The sequence below is a fragment of the Hippopotamus amphibius genome, chromosome 17 (assembly GCF_030028045.1).
Source record: "Hippopotamus amphibius kiboko isolate mHipAmp2 chromosome 17, mHipAmp2.hap2, whole genome shotgun sequence".
Taxonomy (NCBI): Eukaryota; Metazoa; Chordata; class Mammalia; order Artiodactyla; family Hippopotamidae; genus Hippopotamus; species Hippopotamus amphibius.
In genome coordinates, this window is record NC_080202.1 from 21,991,484 (window position 1) to 22,009,204 (window position 17,721).

Sequence of the window (17,721 nt, forward strand, 5' to 3'; positions counted from 1 at the left end):
CCCTAAACGTATTCTTCTCCGCCCTATTTTAAGGTTTACAAAACAGACCTTAAAACAGGACAAAATTTGGCTGCTATGAATTATTTTCTTCCTTTGGGGCAGTAAGACAGCCTTCACGTTTGTTCTCATTTATTTTGTATTTATACACACTGCTTTTCTCAGAGGCTGACATTAGCAACTTTAGCCACTGGATGGCGCTAATTTGTAAGAGTCTGGTGAAAGTGTGTGTAACACAGCCCAAGGTGCACCAAGTAAAGGAGGATCAGCCTGTGAAGACACTTCTGCAGACTGAAATTTATGTCCTATGGACATGGATTCAAATTTCCCTGAAATTTGTGTCCTATAGACATGGATTCAAATTCCTGCAGGTTTCTGCAGACTGAAATTTATGTCCTATAGACATGGATTCAAATTCACTGAAAAAGGGAAAGAAAAAAAAAGGAAAGGAAAAAGAAAAGTGTTGGAAAAAGAAGAGCGTTGGAATGGGGAGCAGGAAGAGAAAGATGAAGAGACAGTAACGTGAAAGAAAAGAATGTAAGTCTAGAGAAGATGAACTCAAGTGTTACCAACAGTTGCAGGTTGGGCCTCGTTGGTTTGCATCTACCTGGTAACCAATAGCAACTTTGATATAAAAGTAAAGATTACCTCATTTTCTTCTAGAAAGTCAGTTATGCTACCCTCAGCTATCCATTCAGTGGTGTGACATCCTCAGCAGTTTCTTTAAATGTCTGCTGTGAACATGGTGCTTTGTTGAATACAAAGTCATATAGTGACATGCAAGTTAACACAGACATGACAGGCTTCAAGCAGAAGAACTAGGAAGTATACATAAAAGATACAGAGCAACTCAAGGCAGTGTGCGGGCCATGGTGTGAACTCTGGGAAAGGAATCCTTTCTGAGAATGCAGGGGAAGAGTGGAGGCAGGAGGGGAGGATCAGAGTGTAAGGGGAGGAGGGGACATAAGACCATCAACTTGAACAGGACAAAACAAAGAAGGGTTCCTGGCCACTAGTCATAAGTGTATATAGCAACTCTTCCTTGGGAAATGGCTAGCTTTGGACATAATGTAGGAAAAGTGCTCTAGGTCAGAATCCACTGGATTGTGCTTAAAGAGGCTCCAAAATAAGAGGGAAGGTGGGGAGAAAAATGTGTAGGGCTAGAACTGCCATAGGTCCTTCTCTGATTAGTAACCCCTTGCACTAGCCTGGGTGTGCAGAGACGGAGGGATGCTGGTGGCCTGCTCAGGCCTGTCAGAGATCCTGAGAGTCCTAGGTCACTTTGATTTTTGAAATAAAAAATCAGATCTTAAAAAAAAATGAAGAAATGGCAAAGCAGAAATATAAAATTGTATATTTTAAGTGCTTGTATTGAATAAAGTCATGCTTTTTTTTGTTTTGCCTTTTTTTTTTTTTTTTTGGCACACGAGCTTAGCTGCTCTGCAGCATGTGGGATCTTCCTGAAGCTGGGATCAAACCCATGACCTCCGCATTGGCAGGCGGATTCTTAACCACTGCACCACCTAGGAAGCCCTAAAGTCATGCTTTTAACACATGCACAGATACAACTATTTATTTAGTGTTGGTTTGCAATACCATCAGAAGTTTACATTGGAGGTGTCTGTGAACGTACTTTCTCTGCCCTAAGCAACTACTTCCTTTAATCTTTGGGCTTATCAGAAAGTGTTGGGTTGACCCAGACTCTTAAAAAAGGTGGAATGGGACTTCCTAGGTGGCGCAGTGGTAAAGAATCCGCCTGCCAATGCAGGGGACACGGGTTCGAGCCCTGCCCTGGGAAGATTCCACATGCCATGGAGCAACTAAGCCCGTGTGCCACAACTATTGAGCCTGTGCTCTAGAGCCCATGAGCCACGACTACTGAGCCCATGTGCCACAACTATTGAAGCCCATGCGCCTAGAGCCCGAGCTCCACAACAAGAGAAACCACTACAATGAGGAGCCTGCGCACCACAATGAAGAGTAGCCCCCACTCGCAGCAACTAGAGAAAGCCCGTGTGCAGCAACGAAGACCCAATGTAGCCAATAAATAAATAAAATAAATAAATAAATTAAAAAAAAAAAAAAAAGGTGGAATGACTTTCAGTCCTCTCTAGCCTAAGACTTGAAAAAAACACTATTTAATACTTGTGCTAACTGGAAATATGGTAGAAATATATTAGCCAAAGAGGGGGACAGGTTTAAAATGGCATGAAGTATATGGTGGTGTTTGTGTAACATATGTCTTTCGTATGTATATGTGTATATATTTATAATTTGTAAAGAGATACATCAAAGTGTTAATAGTGGTTTTTCCTAGGAAGAAGGATTAGCTATAATTTTTTTTCTCTTATTCTTTTTACTCCAGTATTTTCTAAGCATTTTTATAGTGAGGATGTACTTTAATAATCAGAAAAACGTGTGGCAACTTAATGAGAAAAAATTTGTAGTAAAAACCTTACTCACTAGTCACTTCCCAGAGGAATCATTGGCTCCCCATAGAAATGGCATTTTATCAAGTTGAGTCTATAGCTCAGTCTATAGTGGTGACAGGGAGAATTGTGCCCTGCTGAGAACTGATCTGCAGAATAAAGGTCACTTCCCAAGGTCCACGTGGGAGTTCTCCCTCCCCTTCTCCTATCTTTTAGTTTTCAAAGGTCTCCACTGGTAAGAGAGTATGGGATTCAAAATTGTTCACTGATCAGGGAGTCAGAAAATCCTCAAAGGAACCTTGCTGTGTCTGGGGAAACAAGTCCCCAAAGCAAAATAAACAGTTTTGATTCCATTGGTGAATCTCTATAAAGAAAAGTCACTATACGTGTTACCCAAATTACATATTTTTTAACCAATTATGTTTATTTTATTTTATTTTTATTTATTTATTTATTTTGGCTGCATTGGGTCTTCGTTGCTGCAAGCGGGCTTTCTCTAGTTGTGGCAAGTGGGGGCTACCCTTCATTGTGGTGTGCAGGCTTCTCATTGAGGTGACTTTTCTTGTTGTGGAGCACAGGCTGTAGGTGTGAGGGCTTCAGTCATTGCCACACATGGGCTCAGTAGTTTGTGGCACATGGGCTTAGCTGCTCCGTGATGTGTGGGATCTTCCTGGACCAGGGATTGAACCCGTGTTCCCTGCACTGGCAGGCGGATTCTTAACCACTGTGCCACCAGGGAAGTCCCCAAATTGTATTCTTGCCAAAGAGCTAATGAGTATAGACTCTGCCACAGGTTTTATCTCCTGTTTCTGAATTAAAGGACATTCTTTGGTGGATAAAGCCTGGGAAGGTGGGGATGAATGTTGGCATCAGTCCTAAACCAAAAACTTTAAGTATGAAATGTTTTTTTTTCTTTTAAGAACTTTTATTGAGATACAGTTAACATACAATAAACTGCATATATTTAGAGTGTACAATTTGGTATCCCAGTCTCCCAACTCATTCCCCCCCAACCCTCCCCGCTTTCCCCACTTGGTGTCCATATGTTTGTTCTCTACATCTGTGTCTCCATTTCTGCCTTGCAAACCGGTGGATTTGGACCATTTTTCTATATTCCGCATATATGTGTTGATATACGATATTTGTTTTTCTCTTTCTGACTCACTTCACTCTGTATGACAGTCTCTAGGTCCATCCATGTCTCTACAAATGTCCCAGTTTCATTGCTTTTTACAGCTGAGTAATATTCCATTGTATATATGTACCACATCTTTTTTATCCATTCATCTGTTGATGGACATTTAGGTTGCTTCCGTGTCCTGGCTATTGTAAATAGTGCTGCAATGAACATTGGAGTGCATGTGTCTTTTTGAATGATGGTGTTCTCTGGGTATATGCCCAGCAGTGGGATTGCTGGGCCATATGGTAACTCTATTTTTAGTTTTTAGGTATGAAATGTTTTTAATCATCCTCCCTAGTAGTCTTGGGCAGGCTTCTTTTTCTCCCTCTGTTTCATTGTTAGACTGAGCCACAGATGACAGGATAAACTGGAGGTGATGCTGTGAATCAGTGGAGGGTGATACTCATTTATTCACACGCCAGCCCCAGTGTTCTGTCCTCTCCACCTAGCATATTTTCAGAGCATGCTCTGTGGAACTTTAGGGCACTGAGAGGGTCTCTAGGGCTTCCTTGAAAACTATCATCAGCCATGCTTGGGTCCATCGCTTCTAGGCTCAGCTTAAATATCAAATCAGGGCTTAAGGCTAGATGTTGCACCTTTTTGGACTGTACTTGAAGTGAAAGAAAGAAGGATATGATGTGTGTGTATGTGTATTTTTAACTGGAGAACTAAGAAAACAATTACTTAGGAATAGGCACATTTCACCAAAATGAAATGGGATGGTTTCAGACTCATGAAAAGAAGCAGGAGAACACCCTTCTTATCCCTCCTGCCAGTCCCTTTTGCACCTAAACTCTGTTTTAAGATATGCAGCTTTTAGAACAGGGGTTTGAGTAGTAATTTTGAATTTGTATGATTAGTTGTTGCAGACTTCCCTGGCGGTGCAGTGGTTGGGAGTCCACCTGCCAATGCGGGGGACTCGGGTTCAAGCCCTGGTCGGGGAAGATCCCACGTGTCGCGGAGCAACCAAGCCCATGCACCACAACTGCTGAAGGCCGTGTGCCTGGAGCCCATGCTCAGCAACAGGGGAAGCTGCCACAGTGAGAAGCCCGCACACCGCAGCAGAGTGGCACCTGCTTGCCGCAGCTGGAGAGGGCCCACAGGCAGCAACGAAGACTCAATGCAGCCATAAATTAATTAATTAATTAATTAAAAAAAGATTAGTTGTTGCTAAAATTCAACGCTAGGTAATACTCAATTACCTTAATGTTGAAAGCATTGACATATTAGTTGACAGTTTTTTACTTAACATATTTAGAAAATTTCTCAAATAAGACAATTTATAATGGTAAAATAAGTAGAATATCCTTGCTGTACGAAACAGATTGTATATGTCTCATTTCATTGTCAAAAGTCATATGCACCACAACCCACAGTTTTGAGTTTCATGAAAAATTCAATTAAAATGTATAACTGAAAATCTAATTTCATGATAAATTCTATAAACTGAGCCTTTCTTAAACTATGTCTTAGCTGAGATAAGGGAAAGGAAGAAACCACAGCTAAGAAGTATAATAAAATGTTGCCTTGAGCTTACAAAAAAAATCAGCAGTTTCACTTTCTCAACCAAACTCTTATTTAAGTAGGTGAGACGACTCATAGCCATGCCTCTGTGAGAAGCACCATCATCGCGTTGCTCTGGAATCCTTGTGCAGAATGTCTGCAGCTTACCGTGATGGTCAGGTATAATGTCAGACCAACTTCAGGAATTCTGGATTATCAGGAGAACTTGCCTGCATCCTATTTGTTTCTGTGTGTTTGTTTTGGTCTTTTGGCTGCGCCACACAGCCTGCAGGATCTCAGTTCCCCTACCAGGAATCGAACCTGGGCCGCAGCAGTGAAAGTGCCAAGTCCTAACCACTAGACCACCAGGGAATTCCCAGTCTGGATCCTATTTGTGTGCGGTCCCTAAGCCCTTTGGGGATGAGTCACAAAGAGAACTTTTGTTACGCGTGGGGTCACGTTCCCTTCCCCAGGGTGTGCAGAGCTGCGTGTAGTGGCCGAGGTCGTAAAGCCCTATGAATGCCAGCCTGGGAGAACAGGAGCCCACCCTCAGCCAGCTGAGAGCCAGCGGCGTGAGGTCAGCTGAGAGGACAGCCGAGGACTTGGTGAATGTGCCACACCAGGGGCTGCTTTGCTCAGTTTCTTGGAGGCTGTGTTTAAACCTTTTGTCAAAGAGAGCAATGGGTCCATTCACAGTGCCTAGAGGGAAGACTTTTTGTTTTCATTTGATGGCATGAAAAAATATCCACTTTTGGTGGGAGAACCAAGTGAATTTCAGAGGCTTGTGGATAAGTCAGTAGCAAAGGCATGAGAGTAACTCCGTCTGTAAGCCCAAGCTCCCTGCTCCCTGGCCTGGCATTGCTGTCTGGTCGTAATGTCCCTGCTGAAGATCCGAGGGTAAAATTGGCAAGAATTTGCCCATATTGATTAATAGTAGGGAGAAGACAATGTAGTATCTTTCATTCAGTGTGTGAGGCAGGGCAGAACTTTTCAGAATATATCTGGTGGACCACAGTGATCTCTGCAGCTTTCTTGGGTTTTGGTGATTTGGGAGCATTGTGTCCAACCTAGAGATTGAAAGGAAATATGAAAAATAAAGAAGGATGCAAATAGGTATTTCTTCATCTACAGACAAAGAGATAGCTTAGTACAAAACCCTATGTAATTCCAAGTTCACATCATTTTGCCTCTGTTACCCATCAATTCTGGGAAAAGTTATTGAGCTTTACACTGAGAAAGTGTCAGCAAGGTGCACTTACGTATGAAAACCTACAGTTTGTTGGAACCAATAACCTGCTAGCAAACAGCCCAGCCATCCCTTGCTTGACCTATTTGCCTTGAATGGAAAGGGCCCTGGATGTGCAGCTACTTTGGATCCCAGATGCACAGGGATTCTGCTTCATTCCTGGAATCAGGCCCAAACAATCGCACTCTGTTTGAGAAGGGCAGAGATCTGGGTCAATGGGAACCAAATATTTTTATACTAATCCCATTCCACTCTCATTATACCTGACTCCATGCCCCATCTGATTTTGTATGTGCTTTCTAAATGCTTAACTGTTATGAACTTAGACTCTAAGCCTCTTGAAGCAGAGTTCTTGGCACGTAGAAGGCTTTCAGTAAAATTCTGTGGAAGAGATGAATAAGCCAATAAGTCCAGTATAGGAATTAAAAGACCTGAATTTTAGTTCTTTCTACTATCTGTGTGACCACTGGAAAGTCATTAACCTCTCTGAGTCTTCGTTTAAGTATCAGTAAGATATAGATACCTGCCCTAGCTACTTCCCAGGATTTATATAAGGCTCCAATGAGGCAATGTGTATAAAATTGCTTTTAAAAAATTAATTCCTTTACCATTTAGAAGCTTATTTTGTTCATGGGAGAAATTCAATCAGAGTTGCTGCTACATGGTTACTTCTAATTCTGGACTAGACTTTTTAGTCCCCTTCAGGCCTATTTCTTTCAGTTGTTCAGTAGCAATGATAATGTAGATTGGATTAAAGAACTAAAAATACACCAAATTATAGAATAATACTAATTTACATGGGCTCATCATCTAATATTAGCAGAAACAGGATTGTAGAAAATGACAAAGAAGTTGGCATTGGGTACCTAAAGCACTGTGATAAAAAAGATTCTTGATGCCATGTCTGGGTGGAAGGAGTGCCGTGCTTGATTTTTTTTAATTGAGATACAATTTTCATATAACACTGTGTAAGTTTAAGGTGTCCAGCCTGTTGATTTGATGCATTTATAAATTGCAGTGTGATTACCACAGTAGTTTTAGCTAACATTCCATCATGTCACATAATCATCATTTCTTTTTTGTGGTGAGAATGTGTAGGATCTAGTCTCTTAGCAGTTTTGAAGTATACAGTATTGTGACTGTAAGCACTGTGCTGTGTGACAGACCTCAGGAACGAATTCATCTTGCAGCTGCCCTCTGCTTGATTATTGACGTGTGTGGTTGACATGGAACTAAGGAGTGGCAGCGTGTGTCCCATCCTGGACTAGATAATCTTTGAGACCCATTCTCAGTGCTATAATTCTACAAAAGTGGCCGCCTTCTTTTTTTTTCTCCTGTAACTTAAAAAGTATTGGAGACCTCATCTCTTTGCTTCAGTGGGTTTTGTAGATGTAGAGAAGGCACCCATCAATTTCTTGTATTCAAAGGCTGCATCCGTTCCTGGTGGGGAAACTGGATTTAAAGCAGCCATGCTGAGCCAGTGGTGTGGTGTCTGACTTAGACACGAAAGTGCAGTATGGATTTGTAATCCTGCCAGGAAACCCCGAGGCAGGGAAGAAATAAACTGCTTTGCCAAGTATTCAGGCTGTGTTCAAGTGTGGTGGTTCTTGAACTGTGTTGTATGTCAGAGTTACACAGGAGAAGAAATGGAGACATAGTTTCTGGGCTCTGAAGCTCTTACAATTTCAGGGACCTTTTTTTAAAGAAAAATAATACAAATTTTAAAAATACAAAATCGGATACAAAGGCTTTGTGCAGGTCCCATGGTCCTGAGTTTAAGCTTCATTAATTTCACAGCAAATCCACTTCTACTTAGAGAGTTTATTAAAAATTTTAAAAACTAAAAAAAAAATTTTATTTTTAAAAAGGGACTTCCTGGCAGTCCAGTGTTTAAGACTCCACACTTCCACTGCAGGGGGCACGGGTTTGATCCCTGATTGGGGAACTAAGATCCCACATGCTGCTTCGCGTAGCCAAAAAGAAAATCTTAAAGATAAGATTCCTGGTCCCACTCTAGCCATTCTGATTTATTATATCTGATGCCCAGAAATAGGTATTTTCAATAAGTACCCTATTGTATTATGGCCCTGCTGATGTTAAGAAAACAGTAGTACAAATACATGCCCATTTCCCGACACATAAAAGAATTACCCATATTTGCTTCATAACACTAAAGTATCTCCCTGTCTCCAAGAGTTTATATTAACCCCATTTTCTCCAGGCAAATGACAATAGCCATACAGAGAACATTTTCCTTTTTGGGCTGAGAGTCAGGCTGGGATTCAGCTGCCCCAGGTTGCTGGCCTTCCTTTCTTTGCCTTCTCCACAGCCGCTGGCACTGGCGTATCTCTGGCTCCTAGGTGTTGACTCTGAAGGGAGAAAATGACTGGTATTAACTTCAGGTGGCTGCTATGCGTCTGATTATCTTCCAAACCTCACATCAGGCCATTTAAAGAAAAATCCTCTCTCTCTCTCTCTTTTTTTTTTTTTTTTGGCTGTGCCACACGGCTTACAAGATCTTAGTTCCCCAACCAGGGATCAAATCCGGGCCCAGCAATGAAAGCTCAGAGTCTTAACCACTGGGCAGCCAGGGAATTCCTGAAAATCATCTCTCCTAAGGAAAAAAGAAAATATTCATTGGCTCTGTCCTCCCTAGAGAATGTCCAAGTACTGCAGAGGAAAGGAGCTTGCATTTAGCAAGCACCTCCCATGTGCCAGGGGCCTTTCCCACAGAATCTCAATTAAACTTCATAATCAGGACTTCCTTGGTGGCTCAGTGGTTAAGAATCTGCCTGTCAATGCAGGGGATATGGGTTTCGATTCCTGGTTCAGGAAGATCCCACATGCCACGCAGCAACTAAGCCTGTCCACCACAACTACTGAGCCTGTGCTCTAGAGGCCGCGAGCCACAACTACTGAAGCCCGCAAGCTCTAGGGCCCACGTGCCACAACTTCTGAGCCCGCATGCTGCAACGAGTGAAGCTTGTGTGCCTAGAGCCTGTGCTCAGCAACAAGAGAAGCCACCACATTGAGAAGCCTGGGCACCATAGCAAAGAATAGCCCCCACTCACCACAACTAGAGAAAGCCCGTGCGCAGCAACGAAGACCCAATGCAGCCAAAAAAAAAAACTTCATAACTACCATGAGAGGCAAATATCGTTAGTCCCATTTTAAAGATGAGGCAGCTGAGTTTGGAGAAGGCAAACAACTTTCTCAAAGCCACTCAGCAGCTTGTGAGTGTTGAGTGGCAGGTGTATCCAAATTCCAAAGTCTGTGCTTTTGTCAATATACCAACCTGCCTCTGGCACAGAAGGTCTTTATAGATCAAGTCCAAGGACCCAGTACATCAGCATACTTACAGGACATGGGACTTCAGAAATGATGCATGCCGTAATGGCGATTCCACTGAACCACAAGGTGACTGCAATCAGAAATTTGGCCACAATGCTCCATTTCTGCCTCTTCTCTAGGTTCTCATCTGTGTCTAAAAGGAGAGAGAGGAATAGAAGAGGGAGAAAAGAGAACCCGAGAGAGGGAAGAGATTGACCTTTTGACTTCAAGGTCTCCCGGCTCACAAGGCTAACAGGAGCCCACCCTGATTCAGCCGCAGAGGCTGAATTTCCAGTTCAGACTCAGAGTCAGAAGTAGGGTAGGCACATGGGCTCTGTGCTAACCTCCTCTGCGGTCTCTTCCCAGAGTCACCTTTACTAGGATTTGGAATTTTTCCATGATCAAGTAGGATCGATCCTTGCACTGCTTTCATGGGAAGAAAAATTACACAAGGGATTCTGTCACCAGCAGCCCTCTCAGGGTCTCTGCCCTTGTGCCCCAGCACACACAGTGTCTGGGAAGAGCAGATCATCTTTCCTGTGCTCCTCTCGATTTAGTGGGGCACAGGAGGGACAGAGGTGAACTGCCATTGTTTTGGGGTCATAAGCCACAGTTGGGGAGAAATGCATCTTGTTATCACTCATCTCATATTTACTGTTCTCCTGTTGGAACTGGGGTGGAACCCAAACTGGAATCTTTACGGAGTTTGAGTCCTGGCCAAGTCAGGGAGGGCTGTTTGTAAGCACAACACCGATGGAAACATGCTTCTTGGCTGTCGTCCCTGTAACGATTGCTTAGAGTTTAAATGTCGCCTCTCTGTTCACACAGTGGCTGGACTTGCCCACCACACCGGTTCCCTTTATGCCGTCCTCAAAATCTGGCTGCAAGGTGAGCTCACTTGTGTGGAGGGGAAGGATTATTAATAGTGTCAAGGTACAAACATTTCTGGGAGCTTCTTTATAGAGAAGTTGATTTTTTTCCGTAAGAAATGGAGCGATTTTCTAGTGCAAACTGTGTGTAACTTCTCAACCTCCAGGAAAACTCTAGGAGACCCAGGCTAGTGTCAGGGCTGAAAACATTTCTTTTTCTTTCCGTTCTTATCTCACCTCTACGTATTCTGTACCTTGTTTCAGAGGACTAGAAAAGTCATCAGTCCTTGTAGTTTTCTCTCGTTTCTTCGCAGGAGTTATGGATGGAGGTGGTAGTGGTGAAAAAGTCTCTGATAAATCCCCCATCACTGGAGAGATCTCTCACTGGGAGATCCCTGGTAAAAAAGCTATAAACCAAGAAAGAAACAATGAAAGGACAACTGAGAAAACTTCATCCTGCCTCTCATTTCACCTGACAAAACCCTAGCTCTACCCAGCTGATATTAAACTTCTAATTGTGGCCCATTGACCTGTCCATAGGTTTAAGGTGTGGGCCTTAGTAACGCCAAAGAGTAAATAAGGGTAGAGATGCTCATAAGAGATACGGATTAAACCCCCATGGCGCCTTTGATTAACATAGGAGCAGAGGGAAAGAGCCGACCATATTTTGTTTGCCTACCACTCGTAAGGCCATAATAATAATAAGGATGGAGGGTGTAGCACCGTTGAAAGTTTCCTTCTTTAAAAAAGGTGGCTCTAGGGAGCTTCCCTGGTGACAGGCAGATTCTTAGCTACTATGCCACCAGGGAGGTCCCCCTCAATTTTATTCTTTCCACAAATATTTAAAAATGAATATGTCGTTGTGCCGGGGACTGCTTCTGTACGTAGGGTATATCAGCTGGGTTCTGGCATGGGAACAAGCAAAGCGGAAGGAGGGCTGAGGGGAGACGGGGGGAAGCAGACAATAAGTACAGGACGTTTTATGGTTTGTTGGAAGGGGATACATGCTATGAAAAGAAACTAAGAGTAGGGCAAGGTAAGGGAGCAGTGTGAGGGTGCGGGTGGGCAGTGGTTGGGTGACCTACAGGACGGGCTGGTTTCATGGAGAAGATGAGAATTGAACCAAGACTTGAAGGGGCTGAGGGGAACAGTTAGTATAAAGGCCCCAGGGCAGAGTTTGTCTGGCACGTTTTAGTTTTAAGGGAAGAGCACGGAGGCCAGTGAGACTGCAGTGGAGCGAGCAAGGCGACAGTCGTAGGAGATGAGGGAGTTTCTAAAGGAAATGGGTCCATGTCACTTAGAGCCTTGTGGGCCAGTTTGAGGACTTTGGTCCTCATTCTGCTTGAAATGGCGATCTAGGGACTTCCCTGGTGGTCCAGTGGTTAAGACTCCATCTTGCAATGCAACGGACACTGGTTTGATCCCTGGAACTAAGATCCCACATGCCGTGGGGCAACAACTACATGCAGGCTGCAACTACTGAGCCTGTGCACCACAACGAAGAGGCCCTGAGCCACAACTAAGACCTGACGCAGCCAATCAATCAGTCAGTCAATCAATCAATATTAAAAGAAAAATAAAAAGAAAGAAATGGCGATCCATTGCAAGTCTTTGCACAGAGAAGTGACCAGATGGCTTTGTTTTTAAAGGCTCAGTGGGCTGCTGAGTTGGAAATAAGACTGTAGGGGGGCCTGGTAGAAACAGAGTAACCCGTTAGGAGGCTCTTGCAGAACCCAAATGAGAGATGATAGTGGCTCAGACAGCTGTAGAAAAGATGGGACACGGATGGATGCTGGCTGTGGTCTTGAACCACCTTCGCGTGCTTCCAGAACTGATCTAATCCAATTCAGACTGTGGTTCCTATTCTATTTTTAATGACCTCCTGTCATTGCATATTAAATTAAGGTCTGTACGTCCTACTTGACTTTTCTGAATTATTCTCCCAGGTCTTGAGTGCATGTGAAAATGACAGTTCTTTACTTCAGAGGCCAGTGGGCACAGTACCAGGTACTGTACACAAATGACAGGGGAAGTAGTCCCTGATTTGTTTAACCAGAAAGACAGTGTTCGCCAAGATAAGCAGAGACCAAGAGCTAACAGTCTCAAAAGGAAAAACGAGAATTACATGGAATTTTTTTCAGCACAGTGCCAATCAGTTCTCTGAAGTGACAGCATATGTGGTTCTGGGTCAGATGAGATGAAGATAAGTCTTCCTTTGGAAAAGTAGTATATAAGTTCTCTGAATTTTGGTTTCCTTATCTACAGAATGGTTTTAATAAAATAATTCTTGGTCTGCCTATTTCACAGGAGTGATGTGAAAATCGGAAACAAAAATGAGAAAGCAGGTGTGAAAAACACTTTGCAAACTGAGCGATACTATGATTGAAAGAGGAAGCAAAACCTAAAGATCCTCTCTCTGCATAGAAGAACTGTGCTCTCTAGGCCACAGGAATAATGGTATTTCAGTGTGGCATATCCTTGCACCTCCTGGGAGCCACTGTTTCACAATCTACTTAATAGGCTTCATCTGTCAGTGTATTTCCAGTTCCACCCAGCTTCTGAATTAATGTCCATCGCTGCTGGCAGCTCATCTCTTAGGTCTCATCTGCTAGGTAACTGAGCATTAAGGTTTGTAAATGCAAGCACTCCATTCCCAGTGCTGATGGAATTGCAATATTAGCTTCTCTTTGGCTAAGGATATTTGAGTAAGAATTCCCCCACTTAAAGGAGATCTACAAAAAAAAATCCAAATGTATGAAATGGATAACTTAGGATATGATGCTTTGCTTTATTCCAAAATAATTTATTTTAAATACGGAACATTAGATACATTATATTTAAATGGAAATCTTTAGAGATTATTCTGTAATAATACTAGCAGGTTGAAAGGGCTATTAGAGGCCTTACATATTGCTGTTGGGCTTACATATGTAGAAATTAGACCATCTAGTCAAATCTCTCATTTGTAGCTATGGAAGCTGAGCATTGGAGAAATTGACTTGTCACAGGTAACAATATCAGAATACACTTGTTTGATGTTATTGCTCTTGTATCCCACAGTTTCACATGGGGTAAACCCACCATAGAAATCATTTCATACTCATCAAATTCCAAAGAGCCTAATCCATGCACTAAAGTGACATTTTAAAAATTTACATGGACTTGCCTAACGAGAGGCTCATCTGTTTCCTTGAGGCTTTAGCTGCTGCTAAGCTCCACGTGCCGTCAAGGATGTCAACCGAAAGTCAGTGCCTACCTCCATCTCATCTTCGGTCTCACCTTTGCCTGTCACACGGATCCACTCTGAACCTTGGATGTGGGGCTTAGGTGACAGCTCGGGGTGGGGGCAGTGCTGTTTCTCTGAGGAACATCCATGACTCTCAGGTTCTTCAGAGTGGGCTTGACCTTTTGCCTTTTTTCCAAATGTACAAGGTTGACTTTCACTTTGCTCCCAGAACCAAGACACTACAAGGTCGCCACAGTCTGATTTTGGACGAATCTGGGCCATTTGGCTTCTGTCTGAGCTTCTGGAAGGAGAAAAGCCAGACAGGAAAATGAAGCCAGTTCTTAATCTGAATGGTGCTAACCCGCTTCCATTCATGGCCCACTGCTGTACTTTCTTCTCTTTTTCCTTCACTTCTTCCTCAGCCTTTGTCTATGGTACTAAATATACAAGCCCTGCCTTTCCCCCTTCCTGCCGTGGGTCCCGTGAAAATGGGTGACTGCAGTAAATGCAGCCCAGCGAGATGCTCCTAGGTTGTTCTCTCTCACACAGAGGGGCTTGAGTGCTGCCTCCTTCTTTTTCTTCACCCCATCTCTTTGATTTGTATACCCACACCTTAGGTAACAACAGTTAATTCATTCATTAATTATTGTATAAGTGAGCATTTTATTTTTTTTGTTATATGTATCTTTTTTTTTCAAATTCCTTTCCCAATTTGATTGTTAGAGAATATTGAACAGAGTTCCCTGTGCTATACAGTGGGTCCTTGTTGGTTATCCGTCTTAAGTGTAGCAGTGTGTACGTGTCAATCCCAAACTCCCTATTCCTCCCCCCCACTCCTCCCCCCTCGTAACCATAAGTTCGTTCTTTAAGTCTGTGAGTCAATAACAGTTAATTTAAAAGTGGGTTTCCAGGGCTTCCTAGGTGGCGCAGTGGTTAAGAATCCGCCTGCCAATGTAGAGGTCACGGGTTCGATCCCAGCTCCAGGAAGATCCCACATGCTGCGGAGCAACTAAGCCCGTGTGCCCCCCCCCCGCCAAAAAAAGTGGGTTTCCAGAAAGCCTCTGGGGAATACATAGCTTTAAAACAGGATATTTGAGATCTGGGCTCAGAATGGGGGAGATAAGCATCTTTTAAAGGTGAACATGTTCAGGAATGACGAAATGACTCTTCAGAAAGGGCCCATTCCCTACCTCGCATTAGCACAGCCCTGATGCTTCTCACGCCCTTTGGGAAGAGACCAGGCAGCGGTTCCACTTGGCAGCTGCCATTTCTGAGTTCTGGGGCGGGGGGCGGCGGGGAGAAGGTCAGGATTGACTGGGTACTTCCTCTTTAGAATTCTGGGCACTGGAGAGGGAGACACAAAAGAATGCAGTTCCTTCTCATAAAATTTGCAATTGGGGAGATCAGACATTCTCCCAAAAGGACTTTAAGATTTATACAAATGGGAGTTAGCCTGGTATAAGTAAAACTGGGTACCAGTCTATTATCCCTGGGGAAAAAAAAAGGTAAACGTTAATGAAGTTAATGAAAGACTAACCAACCCAGTCCTTCAAACACTGCTTATTATCTCTTCTCCTTCCCGTTCTATCTACCTTCTTATATTAAAACTTTTGAAAGTTTATTAAGTGATTAAGTGTAACATTGGACAAGGTATCTCTCCAGCTTCCCATAGAACGATAGAGAGGTCATAGTTATTTATGCTTTTTGGCACAGAACTCACAGGGTGTTGTGAGTTTTCTTCGTTAATGTTAAATTTGTTACTGCTGCACCTTATCCTGTTTGGCCTTAGCTGGGGTGACCTAATTTTAGAGATGAACTGTTTGGGACACTGAAAAATCATGTTTTAAATAAAGTTATCAAAGAGCAGCGAGTGGTGCCATTCCACCCTCACACCACTCACACCTCTCAGCTCTTCCCACCCAAAAGCATCCCTGTCTATGCAGATGTAATAATGCCTTTAAAAAGGAAGACAATATCTTATGAGGGGTTATGAGTTTAGGAGTCTTAGGTGATGACAATAGTAAAACTCTGATAGTATCTTCTAGGAAAGAAAGCCATCTAACAGTGAAAGGAATTTTTTAAAAAATATATTTATTTATTTATTTTTATTAGCTATGCTGGGTCTTTGTTGCTGCGCACAGGCTTTCTCTAGTTGCGGTGACTGGGGGCTACTCTTCATTATGGTGCGTGGGTTCCTCATTGTGGTGACCTCTCGTTGTGGAGCACAGGCTCTAGGTGCATGGGCTTCAGTAGTTGGGCACATGGGCTCCAGTAGTTGTGGCACATGGGCTCAATAGCTGTGGCTCACGGGCTCTAAAGCGCAGGCTCAATAGTTGTGGCGCACGGGCTTAGCTGCTCTGTGGCATGCGGTATCTTCCTGGGGCAGTGATTGAACCCGTGTCCCCTGCATTGGCAGGCAGATTTTCAACCACTGCGCCACCTAGGAAGTCTGAGAGGAATTTTTTAATGTCAGTTACATGATCAAAACATAAGAATGCATCACACTCTCTGAAGACTTACCGTGAAACAGACAGCTTTCTCTGGGTTGAATAAGTTGTAGTGCTGCTTAGAGGCAAGAGGATACATGGGGAAAGCATCACCTGCTGAGTACTGGCTGTGTCTCTATCTGGTGGAATAGACCCCCAAACACTTTCTAGGCTTCTCTTTGAATTTCCCAGAATACTAGGCTAGAGAAGTACTTACCTTTCTTGTTAGCATCGTAGGATGTAATGATTAGGCTGAAAACCAAGACGGTATCCATGTTAGCTTGAGCACATTCTCCTTGCAGAGACAGGATGCTGCTGGTCTGTCACAGCCACTTATAGCTTCGTCTCTCTCTCTCTCTCTCTCTCTGGCTTCCTTGGGTCTTTGTTGCTGCACACGGACTTTCTCTAGTTGTGGCGAGCGGGGGCTACTCTCCATGTGGTGCACGGGCTTCTCACTGCGGTGGCTTCTCTTACTGTGGAGCATGGGCCCTAGGCACGCCGGTTTTGGTAGTTGTGGCACGTGGACTCAGTAGTTGTGACTCATGGGCTCTAGGGCGCAGGCTCAGTAGTTGTGGCGCACAACCACAGTTGTTGCTCCACAGCATGTGGGATCTTCCTGGACCAGGGATCAAACCCGTGTCCTCTGCCTTGGCAGGTGGATTCTTAACTACTGCACCACCAGGGAAGTCCCTATAGCTTCGTCTCTAAATGCTCGCACTGCCCTGGAACCCTGGGAGAGTCTGGTTCCACCCTAATGATTTTGCCACATTTCCTGACGACCCAGGAATAGAGCTTACTGGAGAGAGGACCAACTCTGCTCATTAATGATTGATTTAGAAGATCTTCACCTGACTTCACTGCTGGTGCCGATGTAGGGAACTGTAATTACCTAGAGCTTTCTCTGGGAGAAAGGGCATAAACACCCAGAGATATGCTTTACAAATACTCTCAGAGAGACACAGAGACATTCGCATGCATGCTCACTGACACAGGCACGGCGATTCACACACTGACATAAAGAGATGGAGCAATTTCTATTAAGGAAAGTGATTTCTAGAATAGAGCAGGAAACTAGGACTGAGGCAGTGAGTTACACTGGTGAGGGCACTGGACTAGGAATCAACAGAACTGGGTTCCAATTCATCCCGTGTGGTTAAGTGTAGCACAGTGAGAAAAATGCTTGACTTCTGTGGATTGCAATTTTCTCCTCTGTAAATGGAACATTGCAGCCCAGTGAGCTCGAGAGTTCTTTCACAGGGATGCACATAAACTTACCTTAGCATGGACATGCCTGTCTAGTTTTGCACATTTTCACATTCCCAAATAGTGAAGTGAGTGTAGGTGGACCACATTCCTATGACCACTGGGCTGAGAGGTTGTGAGGACGAGCTAGCTACCACACTAGGTGAGTGGTACTGTCTGCAGTTTGGGAAGCCTTTCCTACACAGATAACTG

At 43.7% G+C, this 17,721-nt stretch overlaps 2 protein-coding genes across 6 annotated transcripts in view; one reads left to right on the top strand and one right to left on the bottom strand.

Annotated features, from left to right (window-relative positions):
• The window catches only part of ACACA (acetyl-CoA carboxylase alpha), a 281,219-nt gene that overhangs the window by 13,236 nt on the left and 250,262 nt on the right, over positions 1-17,721 (top strand). The gene's annotated exons all lie outside the window — the stretch shown is intronic.
• C17H17orf78 (chromosome 17 C17orf78 homolog) lies at positions 8,434-16,541 on the bottom strand. Its single transcript, XM_057714175.1, is given in 7 exon segments — positions 8,434-8,724; positions 9,715-9,839; positions 10,809-10,961; positions 11,767-11,780; positions 13,847-14,081; positions 14,971-15,057; positions 16,484-16,541. Coding segments are annotated over 7 exon segments (759 nt in total). The 3' UTR covers positions 8,434-8,637.